Source organism: Heloderma suspectum, chromosome 13, assembly GCF_057233095.1.
Source record: "Heloderma suspectum isolate Gila_16-S chromosome 13, 16-S_ref, whole genome shotgun sequence".
In the NCBI taxonomy this organism is placed as follows: domain Eukaryota; kingdom Metazoa; phylum Chordata; class Lepidosauria; order Squamata; family Helodermatidae; genus Heloderma; species Heloderma suspectum.
Genome location: NC_139470.1, coordinates 31,108,730 through 31,124,886, shown reverse-complemented (window position 1 = coordinate 31,124,886; position 16,157 = coordinate 31,108,730). Strand labels below are relative to the sequence as shown.

The following is a 16,157-nucleotide window of genomic DNA, read 5'->3' as shown; positions in this document are numbered from 1 at the left end:
GTACCTGCCACCCTGCTGCCCAACAGTGTGCCTGACTGAGCTGACAAAGGTAGACTTGATGTTGAGGATGCCTAGGCTATTGGTCCTGGGTGACTTCAGCTTCCACACTGAGGCTGTGATTTTTGGGGTTGCTCAGGATTTCATGGCTGCCATGACAACCAAGAGGCTGTTGCAACATGTCACCGGCCCAACATGTGGCAGGACATACCCTTGATTTGGTCTTCCCCCAGTGATGTAGGTTTTCCAGAAAATTTTGAATTAGAAAATTATCTGGAAAAATTCTTCATGCAAGTTAGGTTAATGCATAGGAAAAAATCAGTTTGTATCAGAAAAATTTCCAGTAGAAATTAGGTTTATTTGCATAGAGTCATTTGCCTAGGAAAATTTGCATGGGGCAATGTTTTGATGCCATAGAGCAGGGGTGAGGAACGTGTGGCCCTCCAGATGTTTCGTTCTACAACTCCCATCATCCCTTACCCGTTGGCTATACTGGCTTGAGTTGATGGGAGCCATGGGCCAAAATATCTAGAGAGTCACATTGCCCAAGCCTGCCCTAGGAAGATCTAACTTACATGTTTATTTTACTTGTCTTAAGTAAACAAAGGAATATAGGAACTGGAAGCTGTCTGTACTTTACTGTTTTTGTTATTGTTTGCAGTTCATTCCACTGTTCCTTTCCACTCTGCCTCCACCTGTCTTTACCTATATTGTGTCTCTGTCCTAACTAACTCCTCTGCCTTTCTTGGCCCAGCTCCACCACCACATAAGCACAGAACAGCAGTTCTATCCAGCCTGGGTCTCTGCACATGTGACTTTAGTCTGAGAAACATAAGGAAGCTGCCTTAGACTGAGTCTGGGGCCATCTAGCCCAGTATTGCCCACACTGACTGGCAGTGGGTCTCCAGGGTTTTAGGCAGGATTCTTTCCTAGCTCTGCCTGGAGATGCTGGGAATCGAACCTGGGGCCTTCTGCATGCAAAATGTGTGCCCTACCACTGAGCTATAGTAAAACCCAGATGTTTCAAAGCGCAAGAGCTGGTAGGTAGTCTGCTCAGAGCCATTTTTATGAGAGGAAACACTGAAAAGAATGCCCACGTTGGATTGGTAGGTAACCCTATGTCCTGGTTTGCATGTAACGACAGCTCATCGGTTTAAAAACTGTGTGTGTGTGTGTGACAGAGCCATTAATTCATTTTTATGAGACTGTAAGCGTAGGTTTGGCATTTAATTGTGACTATTGTTTTTTTTTGAATTAGAGAAATTTAGTTTCTTTTTAGTTAAAAATCTGATGTAAATCAAATCCTATGTAAAATTAAAAATAATTTATTTTTATCCACCCTGGAAAGCACCCTATATTTCTGGAAACAAAATACTTCTTTCAGGAGTTGTGCAGCTTGTTCCTTATGAAATACTGGAATTCACCATTCTGTGTGCAAGCTCCACTGACTGTTAAATGAAAAGGTAGTCCATGGGGGAAATTGTACCAGGTTCATCTTATTTGGGTGCTTCCAGAAAGAGGGTTCCGAGTATTAAAAATCCAAAGACATTGAGCTATTCCACCTTTCCCTCCTTAGCCAGGCAATGCGGTTTCACAATAAAAGCCTTTGATATTAGCACCCTTAGACATTACAGTAATTGATATTTTTGATCACAAAGTTTCAAAGATTGTATGTTGTGTGAAATATTAGTATGCTGATGTCATATGGCTCTTCCTCTGTTTTCCAGGGAGGCAGTGGAAATGATCAACCAGGGTCTCATGTCAGCTGAGGAGTAGATGGGGTGTGGGGGCAAATAAGCTACAGTTATAATGGTCAGGGTGATCTAAGAGGATGTACAACCTGTTCAGGATTGGGGGTGCACTCCCTCTGAAGGAGCAGCCACACAGCTTGGTTCTCCTTGATCCAGCATTCTTCTTGGATGCACAGGTGATGGAAGGGGCCAGGAGTACCATTTATCAGCTTCAGCATATGCTAGAGAAGATAGCATCTGGTATTGATCATTCATGCCCTGCATGCAATCAGATCAGACCCTCCGGCAAAATCAGTCTGCCCCTTCCCTGGTAGACTGCTGCATGGGGAGGAAGAGAGAGAAAAGGAGGGGGCAGGAAGAGAATAGGTATGACCCACCCATTTTTGGCTCTGGCCCTGCCCACTGCTGATATGCGGCCCCCTACAGAGTAGGGGTTATCCACTGCTGCCCTATTTATTTTATTTATTTATTTATTTAATTAATTTATATACAGCTTACCATATTTTTAAGCATCTCTTTCAGACTGGACCACTTCAGTATTCTCTACATGCCTTTAAAAAACAGTTTGGAAACTACCATTAATCCAAAATGTGAATCCAGAATGTTTTGTTGGGCCTTACAGTTGCAATGCTTATCTCTGATCTTGTCTCATCAGCACTGGCTGCCTATTTGTCCCTGTGCTCAATTTAAAGTGGTGGTGTTAGTCTTTAAAGGCCTAGGTCCATATTACTTCAAGAATTGCCTCCTTCTGTAGTATATGTTGTTTGTTGTTGTTTATTTGTTCAGTCGCTTCCAACTCTTCGTGACTTCATGGACCAGCCCAAGCCAGAGCTTCCTGTCAGCTGTCGCCACCCCCAGCTCCCCCAAGGTCGAGTCCGTCACCTCCAGAATATCCATCCACCTTGCCCTTGGTCGTCCCCTCTTCCTTTTGCCTTCCACTTTCCCTAGCATCAGCATCTTCTCCAGGGTATACTGTCTTCTCATTATGTGGCCAAAGTACTTCAGTTTTGCCTTTAATATCCTTCCCTCAAGTGAGCAGTCTGGCTTTATTTCCTGGAGTATGGACTGGTTGGATCTTCTTGCAGTCCAAGGCACTCTCAGAATTTTCCTCCCACCCCACAGTTCAAAAGCATCTATCTTCCTTCGCTCAGCCTTCCTTATGGTCCAGCTCTCCCAGCCATAGGTTACTATGGGGAATACCATTGCTTTAACCATGCGGACCTTTATTGCCAGTGTGATGTCTCTGCTCTTAACTATTTTATCAAGATTTGTCATTGCTCCCCTCCCAAGAAGTGAACGTCTTCTGATTTCCTGGCTGCAGTCAGCGTCTGCAGTAATCTTTGCACCTAGAAAGACAAAGTCTGTCACTGCCTCCATGTTTTCTCCCTCTGTTTGCCAGTTATCAATCAGGCTGGTTGCCATAATCTTGGTTTTTTTTTGAGGTTTAACTGCAACCCAGCTTTTGCACTTTCTTCTTTCACCTTCCTCATAAGGTTCCTCAGCTCCTCCTCGCTTTCAGCCATCAAAGTGGTATCGTCTGCATATCTGAGATTGTTAATGTTTCTTCCAGCGATTTTAACTCCAGCCTTGGCTTCATCAATCCCAGCATGTCGCATGATGTGTTCTGCGTACAGGTTGAATAGGTAGGGTGAGAGTATAGAACCCTGCCGTATTCCTTTCCCAATCTTAAACCAGTCCGTTGTTCCGTGGTCTGTTCTTGCCGTTGCTACTTGGTCGTTATACAGATTCCTCAGGAGGCAGACAAGATGACTTGGTATCCCCATACCACCCAGAACTTGCCACAATTTATTATGATCCACACAGTCAAAGGCTTTAGAATAGTCAATACAACAGAAATAGATGTTTTTCTGAAACTCCCTGGCTTTCTCCATTATCCAGCTGATATTGGCAATTTGGTTTCTAGTTCCTCTGCCTTTTCTAAACCCAGCTTGTACATCTGGCAATTCTCGTTCCATGAATTGCTGGAGTCTACCTTGCAAGATCTTGAGCATTACCTTACTGGCATGTGAAATCAGTGCCACTGTTCAATAGTTTGAACATTCTTTGGTGCTTCCCTTTTTTGGTATGGGGATATAAGTTGTTTTTTTCCAATCTATTGGCCATTCTTGTGTTTTCCAAATTTGCTGGCATATGGCATGCATCACCTTGACAGCATCACCTTGACAGCATCATCTTGCGAGATTTTAAACAGTTCAGCTGTCGTCTCCTGCTGCCTTGTTATTAGCAATGCTTCTTAAGGCCCATTCAACCTCACTCTTCAGGACATCTGGCTTTAACTCACTGACCACACCGTCAAATCTATCCCCGATATTATATCCTTCCTATACAGATCTTCCGTATATTCTTGCTACCTTTTCTTGATCTCTTCTGCATCTGTTAGGTCCTTGCCATTTTTGTTTTTGATCATACCCATTTTTGCCCAGAATTTACCTCCAGTGTTTCTAATTTTCTGGAAGAGGTCTCTTGTCCTTCCTATTCTATTGTCTTCTTCCACTTCCGCGCATTGCTTGTTTAGAAATAATTCCTTATCTCTTCTGGCTAACCTCTGGAATTTTGCATTTAATTAGGCATATCTCCCCCTATCACTGTTGCCTTTTGCTTTCCTTCTTTCTTGGGCTGCTTCCAGTGCCTCAGCAGACAGCCATCTTGCCTTCTTGGTTTTCTTTTTCTTTGGGACGTTTTTTGTTGCCGCTTCCTGAACAATGTTGCGAACTTCTGTCCATAGTTCTTCCAGGACCCTATCCACTAAATCTAGTCCCTTAAATCTATTCTTCACCTTCACTGCATATTCATGAGGAATATTAGTGAGCTCATATCTGACTGATCTGTGGGTCTTCCCTATTCTCTTTAGTCTGATTCTAAATTGTGCAATAAGAAGTTCGTGATCTGACCTACAGTCAGCTCCAGGTCTTGTTTTTACTGACGGTATAGATGTCCTTCACCTTTGGCTACAAAGGATGTAGTCAATCTGATTTCGGTGTCGACCGTCTGGTGAAGTCCAAGTATAAAGTCGTCTTTTAGGTTGTTGGAAGGGAGTGTTTGTTATGCACAGTGAGTTGTCTTGGCAAAATTCTATCAGCCTATGTCCCACTTCATTTTGTTCCCCCAGACCATACTTGCCTGTAATTCCAGGTGTCGTTTGACTACCCACCTTAGCATTCTAGTCTCCTGTAATGAAAATAACATCTCTTTTTGGCGTATTATCCAGTAGGTGCTGCAGATCCTCATAGAACTGATCTACTTCTGCTTCTTCAGCATCTGTGGTTGGGGAATATATTTGGATCACTGTGATGTTGAATGGCTTACCCTGAGTTCGAATTGAGATCATTCTGTTGTTTTTTGGATTGTATCCAAGCACTGCTTTAGCCACTTTATTATTAATTATGAAGGCTACTCCCTTTCTTCTGTGGTCCTCTTGTCCACAGTAGTAGATCTGGTGGTCATTTGATGTGAAGTGGCCCATTCCAGTCCATTTCAGTTCACTGACACCCAAAATGTCTATATTTAATCTTGACATCTCCCCAATAACCACATCCAACTTGCCCTGGCTCATAGATCTTAAATTCCAGGTTCCAATGGTGTGTTGATCTTTAGAACGTCGGATTCGTCATTCACCACCAGCACCGTTGGCCGCTAGCTGTCCTTTCGGCTTTGAGCTAGCTGCGTCATCACATCTGGGGCTAGTTGAACTTATCCTCTGTTCCTCCCCAGTAGCATTTTGACCATCTTCTGACCTGGGAGTCCCACCTTTCGATGGTATACTGACATATCTCTGGTTGTACTGATCCATTTAGTTTTCACGGCAAGAATACTGGGGTGGGTTGCCATTATCTTCCCCAGGGATCGTATTTAGTCTGACCTCTCTGCCATGACCTTCCTATCTTGGGTGTCCCTTCATGGTTTAGCTCATGTTGTCATTGAGGTGTTCCAGCACCATGACAAGGTAATGATCTCCTTTGCTGGAATCTGTAGTATATAGACTATAGAAATGACATGAACCTGCCCAGGCTTTTAAGACCAATTTCAGATGCCCTGTTCTCTGTCTCCTATGAGATCAGACAGGCTGGCACAAGAGACAAGGCCTTTTCAGTGGTGGTGCCATATTTGTGAAATCCCCCCTGATGGAGATCCACTTTGGGACTAGGCTACCTAAATGGTTACCTGCGCCCATTTGTTAAGATCATATTCAGAGGCTATCCTACAGGTGTCCTGACTTGGCTTGTTGTCTAGGGGAAGGAGTGTATAGCACATGCCACTTGTGGATCATTTAGTAACAGATAGTGAGGGGTCATGGCCAGTGAAACAGGGTCATGCCTGGTTAAGTGCTGCCAGGTCCAGGAGAGCAGGGTCACTGTAAGGTAAAGAACTGTCCGGACCCTGGAGAGCATGCTTCAGGGGATACTCACGGGAGTGTCTCCAGACAGGGAGAGCTGTTTTCCCAGCCAGGGGCTGCAGGCAAGTGAGGCCTTAAGAAGGCTGGTGGGCTCGGAGTTCCCAGAGGCTCCACCCCAATGGATGCTAGTTGCTGCCCTTAGAGGGCCCACAGTAATTTCTTTAGCCTCGTGCTCCTGCATGGCTGAGGCGCAGGAGAAGCTGTGGGGGAGTCATCCTCAGAGTCTGAGGTTGAGGGGAGGGCTACATCTTCTGGAAGCTGCTGAGCCTCGGAGCCTTCATGGGAGCAGGACCTGTTTTACCTTGAAGAACCTCTGAATGGAAGAGACCCCAGGAATCTTGAATAAAGGCAGAAGATGGCATCTAGGGCAAGGCTCTGTTTGCCAGCTCCTATGCCCATTGCCATACATGGAAACTAATGTTTTAAACTTACTGACTGGTTAGAATGTGGTGGTCTAGCCTCCTCAAGGACCCCTCCTCAACTTAGGGCGACACCTTCTTGCTTTTGTCTTTTCTGGCACACCTTGTTTACTCTGCAGCTACTGTAGTGTAAACTAATTACCAGTACTAGAACCCAGTGGGGTCCTCCCGTGAAGCTGATTGGTGGGGGATTCGGGACAGATAAAAGGAAGGACTTCTTCACGCAGTGCAGAGTTAAACTGTGGAGTTCACTTCTATGAGATGTAGTGATGGGCACCAGTTTGGATGGCTTTAAAGGAGGGTTAGACTAGAGGAGAAGCTATCAGTGGTTGCTAGGCCTGATAGCTATATGCTCCCTCCAATATCAGAGGCAGTATGCCTGTGTGCAGCGGTTGCTGGGGAACATGGGTAGGAGGGTGCTGTTGCACTCATGTCCTGCCTGTGGGTTGCCCATCAACAGCTGGTTGGCCCCTGTGTGAATAGTATGCTGGACTAGATGGACCTTTGGTTTGATCTAGCATGGCTCTCCTTATGTTCTTATGTTCAGTTCTACAGAAATTTCCCAACTTGTTCTCTGTGGTTTTAGACCTGTCTGGGGGGCATGAACTTACTGGCCAAGACTTTTTCTTGTCATGTTCTCTTTTCCTCTGGTCAAGCTGAACTAATAAGCTACTGGCAATAGGCCAAGAGCAAACTTTGGTTCCGAAAGCAGCCTTTTTAGCTAGGCCTCTTCAGTATTCCTGACATGACCATTGCCCTAAATATGCTTTTTCACGTTGCATTTTAAATTAGTTAGAGTGCCAAGTGAACATCTCCCCTCCACCCCCCAACCAGCCTTTTAATGGTTGTAATCCCTATCAAATTGGCTTTATGCTGCTTTTATACATTTGTATTTATCATTGTTTTAGTGTTGTGCTTTTTATTGATTTTTTGGGTGTTTTTTTATAGCTGCCCTGGAAAAAATGTCTTTTGGAGGGCAGGATATAAATCTTATAATAAAATAAATAAATGAGTAAATAATCTGCTATGTTTCCTATTTTTGCCTTTAGACAGCTATTGAATATTTCAGCACACCTTTAATGTTGAGTTATTCTCTTGTGTTTAAGGATTTTTTTTGTAACTGATGCTGCTACATGAAGCAGATACTTTATGTGCATTTTTTTGCCTGCAGGTCCCTTAACATGGACTTTGAAAATCAAGACAAAGAAAAGGACAGCAGCAGTTCAGCCGGGCCCTTCAATGGCAACAGCACAAATAACAGTAAGATCATCTCAGTCAGTGGACTGGATTTTAGGGAGAAAGGGAGATGCAGTACTTGGCCCCACATCGTTTCTTGCAGGCTTGTGATCAGGGTGGGCTAATGCAACTCTCTCTCTGGAAGTTAAGACAGAACATGGCCCCACTGAAAAGAATGGAAACAGATTCCTTTTCTGTAAAGCAGTCATTCATTAAATCCTTGATTACAAATCCTTGTAGTAATTCCATTTGCTTTTCATTAATAAGGTTGACTTGAAATGAAACATCACAGTGTATATGCTAGTCAAGTTATTTAACTTTATAAATGCTATTCTTGTCTATAAAACATAGATGAAATTCTTTGGAGAAGTTTTTTATCACTGGTGCCTGCAATCTGAAGTTTGGTTTGAGACTGGTAATCCTAAACTGATGTAAACATAGGAATGAGTGGACTGGTCACCTTTGGTTGAGAGTCATGTTCACCTTTTTATTTTACCCGCTGTTCCATTCTACTATCTAATATTGATCAGTCACTACATTATTTTTCCCTCCACCAGTATACATTTTCCCCACATTAGTATACAATGTTATGTCTGTCCTTCAATGCAAGATGCATTGCCTGCTGCTCCTGCTGCTACTTCTGTTGCCTTGTCTTTGCAGAGTATAGACTGTCAGGGCAATCCTGCGCATCTTTACTTGGAAGTAAGACCCATGGCATTCAGTGGGGCTTATTCTCTTTTTAATCATGTTTTGGATTGCAGCCTGAGAGATGCATGCAAGCACGGAGATGAGTACATGCATCCCATGCAGGCTTGATCTATGTTTTGGAGAATCCCTGGCAATATGCTTCTGGGGACTCCCTACCCTCCTTGCCTCCCAGTCAGCTCAGTTCTCTCCACTGTACCACTGAGAGAGAGAAGGTGAGGAAGTAGGTAGAGGGAGTGGATCATGCTCTCTCTCTGGGTGGCATGGTGGGGAGGATTAGTTGGATTGCGGCAGGTAGGGAGGGCGAGTTTAATCCTTTCCTCCCCTGTTGTGATTTCAGTGAAAATCGCTCTTTTGAAGCTGCTATTTTCATTGGGCTCCCATTGGCACCAATAGGAGCGTTTTCTCTCAATACAAATAGCAGGTTTGAAGGAACAATTTTTGTCAGGACCACAGTAGAGGAGGAAAAGGCTAAACTCCCCCTCCCCACCTACTGCGATTCTGATGATTATCAGTGTGTGTCCCCCCCACCGCAGATTTTTTAAACTGGATTTTTTAAAACATTCACATATAGGTTGTCCCTACATTTTAGTTGTAAAGTGGGACGCACACACACGCACCAAGAAAGAATGTACCTGAAGGCTGAAATATGTGCGTCATGTGATACCAATAACAAATATTCCCTTTCTTTAAAAAAAAAAATCCTGCAGGTATCCAGACCATTGATTCAACACAGGCGCTGTTCCTTCCCATTGGTGCATCTGTGTCTCTCTTAGTCATGTTCTTCTTCTTTGACTCGGTTCAAGTTGTCTTCACAATATGCACAGCAGGTGACTGCTTTCTCTTCCCGCTTACTGGTCTTACACATGGACTAGGATTGTTATTGGAAATGGAGCTGCACTTGTGGATAAGATGTTTATAGTATACATTTGAGGCGAATTAGCCTTAAATGTGTTTTTCCAGGCTGGTTAAATAAATGTATTCAGTGAGATGCTAGAAGACAACTGCACTGAAGCAGAGATATACCACTTTCAAATTTGGGGGAGAGGAGTACATTTTTTTACTGTTTCAGAATTATAATTGCTTCGAATTCAGGCATCTTAATCCCCCCCCCCCCCCAAACTGGCTTTGTCTTTTTTCTTAGCTCTACTAGGGAGAAATTTGAGTTCCCACAAATTTATGCATGCATTTTGATGATCTATGAAATTCTTAACAGTGCAGTCCTAACCCTCCAATGTTGGTTGGTGGAAGGGGTTAAGATCTCACAGAGATGCCCTCTGTCAGCAGAGGGAGCTCCACGAGAGGAAAGCTGCCACCTGTGGTTCTCCTGCTGGCAGTAGCAGGTGTGAGGCCCCCAAAGCTGCTCCATTCCCCTGAGAGGGGCATCTAATGCTGGCCTGTAACCAGCGAGGGAAACTAAGAAGAAGAAATGAGAGCCCTCCCCCCTCGCACCTTCTGCCCTGGCTTGCACAAGCCGGTAGGGCAGTGGATGAAGTAATATATCTGCCTTGTCACCATCACTACCACCACTTAGGTTTGCTCAGTAAAGTTATTTATCAGGTAATCATAAATATTTATTTACTACATTTTTGTCCTACTTTTTCTCCAAGGAGCTCAGGGTTCTCACCCTTATAATCCTCACAAAACGCCTGTGAGGTAAGTTAGGCTGAGTGTGTGTGACTGGCCCAAGGACCCCCCCAGTGAGTATCATGGCTGAATGAGATAGGTGTCATCCACCCACTATTATTGTTTGTACCTTCTGTTGCATTATACTTGAGGCAATGAAATTGCCTTTTTTCATTTCTGAATTGGAGGGCACAAGTTACTGCATAAAATACTGAAATGTCATTTCTTCTTAAAAAACACACAACCCTTTGCATTCCAAAAGTTTTGCTAATTTCTTGTCCATAGCTAGCCATTCAGCTTTGTTGACTGCCAGTTATGATATTTTGCGAGACATTCCAATTGCGAGAAAATGCCATATATTTGGGGTAGGGAACTTGCAGTCATCCATCCTAATTTTATGTGGGGTGGCAGAGAGTGAAGGATGGGGTGGCAGAGAGAGTGAGTGACCTCTACAATGCTGTGTATTCCATCCACTTTTGGCTCTGGCTTTGCCCACCGTCACCTGCACTCCCAGTTGAGTTTTCCCATTGGTCAGTGGCTTTTTGTAGGAAAAGGGTTCCCCAGTCCTGCCATATAAATGCTGCCTGTATTCTCGTATGTGTTTATAAAGTCTCACACACAGACACACGCGCTTCAGTGTTTAGTTCTGTGGTGGGCAACTACAGAAAATCGGGGGCCCTTTTTGCCCCTGTGGTCTGCACTTTCCTGCCCCCACCCCCCGCAAGTGTTGAAACTGGCTTGTTTGCAAGCTAATTTTGGCCCCTTCGTTGCTCTGTAGCAACTCCAGTGGCCATTTTTAAAAGATTTTTGAGGAGTCTTCCTAACTCTTGGGAGGTGGAGGAGGGTGCTGTGGGGCCCTGTGCAGCCTGGGGGTCACAGGTTGCCCACCACTGGTTTAGTTGATTATGAGATTTGACCTTTTTTTAATTAAAGTTTTCCTAATTTAACCGGGCAGCAAAACTTTAACAAATTAATTTTGGTAGAAGTACTTACCACAGGCAGCTAGCATCCTCTTAGAGGCATTCTCCTCTGCTCTGTGCACAGCAAAGCCAAGCTGCTTGGGTTCCTGTCACTCCCATGGAGGAATGATGGGAACTCAGTCCACTTTCCCTAACTGGGAAAGCCCAAGTGCACTGAAGACAAGCTGGCTGAGTCACCTTTGCTCATCCTATGAGGAGTAAAAGAGAGTTGGTCAGTTGTGCCCCGTCTTCTCCTACCCTGCCTCCTTCCTGCAGTGGGGGAAGGAAGCACAGCAGGTAAAGCAGAGCTGGCTTGATCCCTGCTGTTCCTCCAGTGGAGTAGCAATGGGGCCTAGGTTGGCTCTGCCCTGTCTTTGCCTGCCCCGCCTCCTTTCCAGAGTGGGGGAAGGAGGCGGGACAAGCGAAGCCGAAGGGGATCTGTCCATGTGGGGAAGAGCAGCCTCTCCCTGGTATGGGTGCATCCCAGCACTCACCGCCCCGCATCCCTGCTGCTTTCTGTGGTCAGACATAACAGCAGGAGTTCCTCTGCTTGTGCCTGCCAGCAGAGGAACCCCCAGTGTTACCTCCAATCAAAGACAGCAGCAGGGGATGCGCTCCAGGGGGTTACTCCAGAGGGCTGCGCAGGCTGGATTGGAGTGTCCCGCAGGCCAGAGGCTCTGCCCTTGTGCCTTAAACAGCCTGGGTTTTGATGTTCATGGGTTGCTGTTTGAAAGCAGAAGTGACAGGTGCATGGGAGGGAGTGTGCTCACTGGCTGCTGCTTGGCCCTGACAGTGCCTTGGTAAAATAACCCAAGAAGTGTTGTGCTGTGCGAACTGGTCAAAGTGTTGATGTATTTAGGCCTCATTTGCAATCATTAAACTTTACCCATGGAAATTAGTCTCTGCAGCTCTAACTGACCAAGTTACAAAAACGTATTTCAGAAGAGCTTCATAGCCAGACCAGAACAGTTTGAGACCATCTTTTGAGTGCTGCCTTAAGCATCATTTGTGAGTTTTCCCCGTTTAGGAACATTTTAGTTTTACAGTTATAATTTAATGATACCAGATTGCTTGGGCCACTGATTTTCTTCAGCAAAACACTAAATCTCTTCAAAGAGGTTTATGATTAATGTTTAACTTGTGCGGCCTCTAGGGTTGTTGTAGATGTTGATATGTGTTAGTTTTCACTTATCGTGTTGGTGTTTTGCACCATTGAAAGTGGGTCTGTGTTAACCGTGGCTTCTTTTTCTCTCCCTTTCTCTAGTCCTCGCAACAATAGCCTTTGCTTTCCTTCTGCTCCCAATGTGCCAGTATTTAACACGACCCTGTTCACCTCAAAACAAGTAAGGAGTTAAGGATTTTTCTTCTTCTGTGCAGTGCAAAGAACCTGTTGTTGATTCAACAAGATGGGGCTCGAACACTGGTGGCGAGACAGTTTGGTTAGCAGGTCCTGCTGTTGCTTTCCACACTTCTGTTATAATGTGCAAATAGGGTGAGATCTGCAAGCCCTAAAAAGGGCTGACCCACACTTTGGTAACTGAGATGGAAAAACCAAATCTGCATCCCCGATTAATGAAGGACAGTGTCTGCTGAGGCGTTCTCCTGGGCAAGCAATGCTGAAATGAACAGGAGCTTGCATAGCGTTTCTTCTTTTCAGGGATTACCTGCTCAGAAGAACCTCCCAGCAAACTTTGCCCTGTAGGTGAGAGCTATTTGTCTCCCACCCTGAGTGGTCCCCAGAGGCAGCTGCTTCCCCCATGCTTTATGGAGTGCTCCCACTCTGCATGGTGGTTCCACTCTGTTCATTACAGCAGAAGCAAGGGGGAAAGTGCCACTCGCATGCCTTTTCTGTTTTTCTTGCTTCTGTGTAACATTTCTGTGTTCTTTTGATAACAGCCACACGTTTTGCCTATTCTTAGCCTATTCATAATACCAGCAGGAATTGTACAGCAGATTGTAGTGATACTTTTCTAAACATGGTGGGGCGTTATTTAGTTGAAATTCCTTTTGATGGGGAAGAACTAGTACAGTTGTACCCAGCTCGTTAGCACTGGCTTTCAAATATTGCGGGGGACATGGGGGGAAAAGCCCAGCTGGTATGACAGCTTGGGGGTAATGCTGTCTTCTGAAATAAATGGTCTTCATGGGCAGAAGGCCATGCTGTATTCCCCAGCTGGCACACAGCTTCCTAACCCTCAGCAGAAGGTCCAAGGACAGAGCATCTGATAGAAAACTTTCATCTAATTTTAGGTTCAGTACGATTTGAGGAGAGTCTTGATTTGTTGCTTTCGGTACCTTTCCTGTAACAAAAGCGTTGTCACTTTGGCAAATCTCCCCGTTTAGCCTTAAATGTGTGGTGATGTTTTCCAGGATTTCTTTTGGCTGCTGTGGACGTTTCACTGCTGCTGAGCTGCTCTCCTTCTCTCTCTCTGTCATGCTCGTCCTTATCTGGGTCTTAACGGGGCATTGGCTCCTCATGGATGGTAAGTGTTGCATATGTGAATTGGGTTACTAGTGGTGGGGTGAAAACAGTTAGTGTAAGCTCTTCCTGAAATCTTTACTCAAAATGGACTCTATGCTTCCTGTGTGTTGTCTAAAGCAATAATTTCCAAACTGTGGCAAGAGAAATGGATTACTTAATTGAAGGATCCTGTGAACCCAAAGGCCCTGTCCAGAGAGGAAGCTGCCTGCTGTGTCTCTGCTTGATTCACTGCTTTTGTCTCCTGTCTTCTGACTGTAATTCTCCCCTGTCTGAGCATTGGGTATAATGGGATCTTTCCATTGCTGCAAACGCAGTCAAGCGGCAGAATGACCCACCCTCAGCCAGGGCTGCTTGTTTTGTTTCCTCAGTCACAGTTCAGGACAGAGACAGTCGGGAGGCAGGCTAAACCCAACAAACAGAGGAGGGCTCTTGGTATGCCACTGTTTGTCTCTCACGTGCTAAAAGTATCTCTCCTAGGGTGTAAGAATGAAGCGCTCTTCCACTTTTAATTCAGAAAAACGGTGAGTCTCTGCTTTCAGAAGTTTGGAAATGCTGGGATAAGGTGTGCTGAATCTCAGATTACTTTAAGTTGGCCTCCCCCCTGCCCCCCCGTGCTCTTTTGTATTAAAAATACAACTCAGTCTGGTAGCCATAGGTGACCAGGAATTCCATGCAGGCATGTGGATAAAATTCTGTGTGGGCGAGTGAGCAGTTGGCAGAGGAAAGACGGAGTGCTCTGTCCTTCCTCTCCACCCAGCATAGAAATCACATAGGCTGCTACAGGAAGGAAGCCTCCATCTCTGCACACACCATAGAAATGCAGCTCTTTGTCCCTCCTCTGTCAGCCTCAGGCAGCCTCTTGTAATCTTTTGCAGGCTAGTCACTCTTGTGAGCTTATTTACAAGGTTGATCTGACTTATGGTATCCCACATAGACCAGCCAACCTGTAGGGAGAGGTGCAGCATGATTGTATTTTCTATTGAGAAATAGATTTATTTTCAATAGATTGTATTTTCTATTGAGAACTGACCAGCTCTTGGTCAGTTCTTAGGCATGACGACCACCTGATCGGTGCACTCATGGAAGGATAAGCAGTTGTGTAGACTTCAAACACTGAGAGGAAATTCTTTTGCTGTTTTGCTATTGCTATTACTGCTATTTTGTGTGTGTGTTTGTGTGTGTGTGTGTGTGTGTGTGTGTGTGTATATATATATATATATTGCTATTTTATTAGCAGCAGATGGGTTGTTTATCTTCCTTCCTCTCAACTCCCCTTCCTCTTACCCCCCTACTAGGTCATGGTCATGGGCTTGAAGGCATCTGAGGCAGCAGTGTGCTGAAGTTCAGCAGCTCTGGGTCTAGTCAGGCCTGAATGGGAGGCTGCCTGAGAACCCGATGTACATTGCCCTGAGCTCTGTCATTGGAAAAACCATTCATTCATTCATTCATTCATTCATTCATTCATTCAAACAATTTGTTAGCCATCTTTTTACACATTAAAGGAAGCATAAAAGAGTAAAACAAACAGAAACTGCAGAAAGAAAGAAAAATATAGCACCGAACAGTCGAACTTGCCAGATGAACTGAAGGCCAAACCAAAAAGATGTGTTTTGCACCCTCTCCAGAAGGCAATCAGAGAGAGGGAGTTATGCACCTCAGGGAGAAGTTCATTCCACAACCTCCGGGATATTGATGTAAAGCATGGGCGGGCAACTGCTTTCAACCACAGAGCCAAATTCTGTTTCAGAGAACCTCTTGGGGACTGCATTCCAGGGGAGAGGGGGGCCAAGGGCAGAACAGGCAGGGCCAAAGGCAAAAGGGTCAGAGCCAAACTACCAACACCACCAGCCTATTGTAGCTTAAAGCTCTTGCTGCCAGTAACTCAGCCTTAGGAGAAGCATTTCAACCTTTTTAGAATGGGGAAGAATATGCAAAATTTTGAAAATCACCAGATGATTGATGGTCAGGGGAAAGGGGATGTGGCCATCTGGGGAACCTTGGAAGAGCAGATTGGGACCCCTGGAGGACCGGATTTGGTCTGCGAGCCCGAGGTCCCCATCCCTGATGTAAAAGCTCTGCATCGTGCTACAACAGTTTTTATCTCATGTGGAATTGGTATTTGAGCCAGAGTTTGAAAAGAGGCAGTGTGCCTATGTGCACCAGTTGCTGGGAACATGGGTGGGAGGGTGCTGTTGCACTCGTGTCCTGCTTGTGGGCTTCCTGTGGGCAGCTGGTTGGCCACTGTGAACAGAATGCTGGACTAGATGGACCCTTGCTCTGATCCAGCAGGGCTCTTCTTCTGTTCTTACGTTCTTATGATCAATGTAATAATTAATTGCCAGATGAGTCCAGTTAAATGCAGGAGGATTTCTTCCTCAATGTGGTGTTCTGCTTGAGTTGCCCTGGGGGTAGGGCAGACAGGGCTTACGAATCTGCCGTAGCAGGTGGTAGAATAACTTAACAACTGGCTGAAATTACCATGACATGAGGTTCACTTGGCCTGCTCTTCCTTCATTAGACAATCATCATGCTTGCCCAGTCTGATCAGGGGAGAGTAGTCTCATTAGA

At 45.1% G+C, this 16,157-nt stretch overlaps 1 protein-coding gene across 3 annotated transcripts in view; it reads left to right on the top strand.

The window, feature by feature from the left end:
- The window catches only part of SPPL3 (signal peptide peptidase like 3), a 70,331-nt gene that overhangs the window by 39,099 nt on the left and 15,075 nt on the right, over window positions 1–16,157 (top strand). For all 3 annotated transcript variants that reach the window (XR_014785748.1, XM_084819894.1, XM_084819895.1), the window contains exons 3-6: window positions 7,753–7,841; window positions 9,233–9,352; window positions 12,372–12,450; window positions 13,478–13,590. Coding sequence is in view for 2 of the 3 variants with exons in the window: in XM_084819894.1 (XP_084676020.1) it covers window positions 7,753–7,841; window positions 9,233–9,352; window positions 12,372–12,450; window positions 13,478–13,590 (401 nt within the window). In the remaining variant the exon portion in view is untranslated. The remainder of the gene's footprint in view (window positions 1–7,752; window positions 7,842–9,232; window positions 9,353–12,371; window positions 12,451–13,477; window positions 13,591–16,157) is intronic.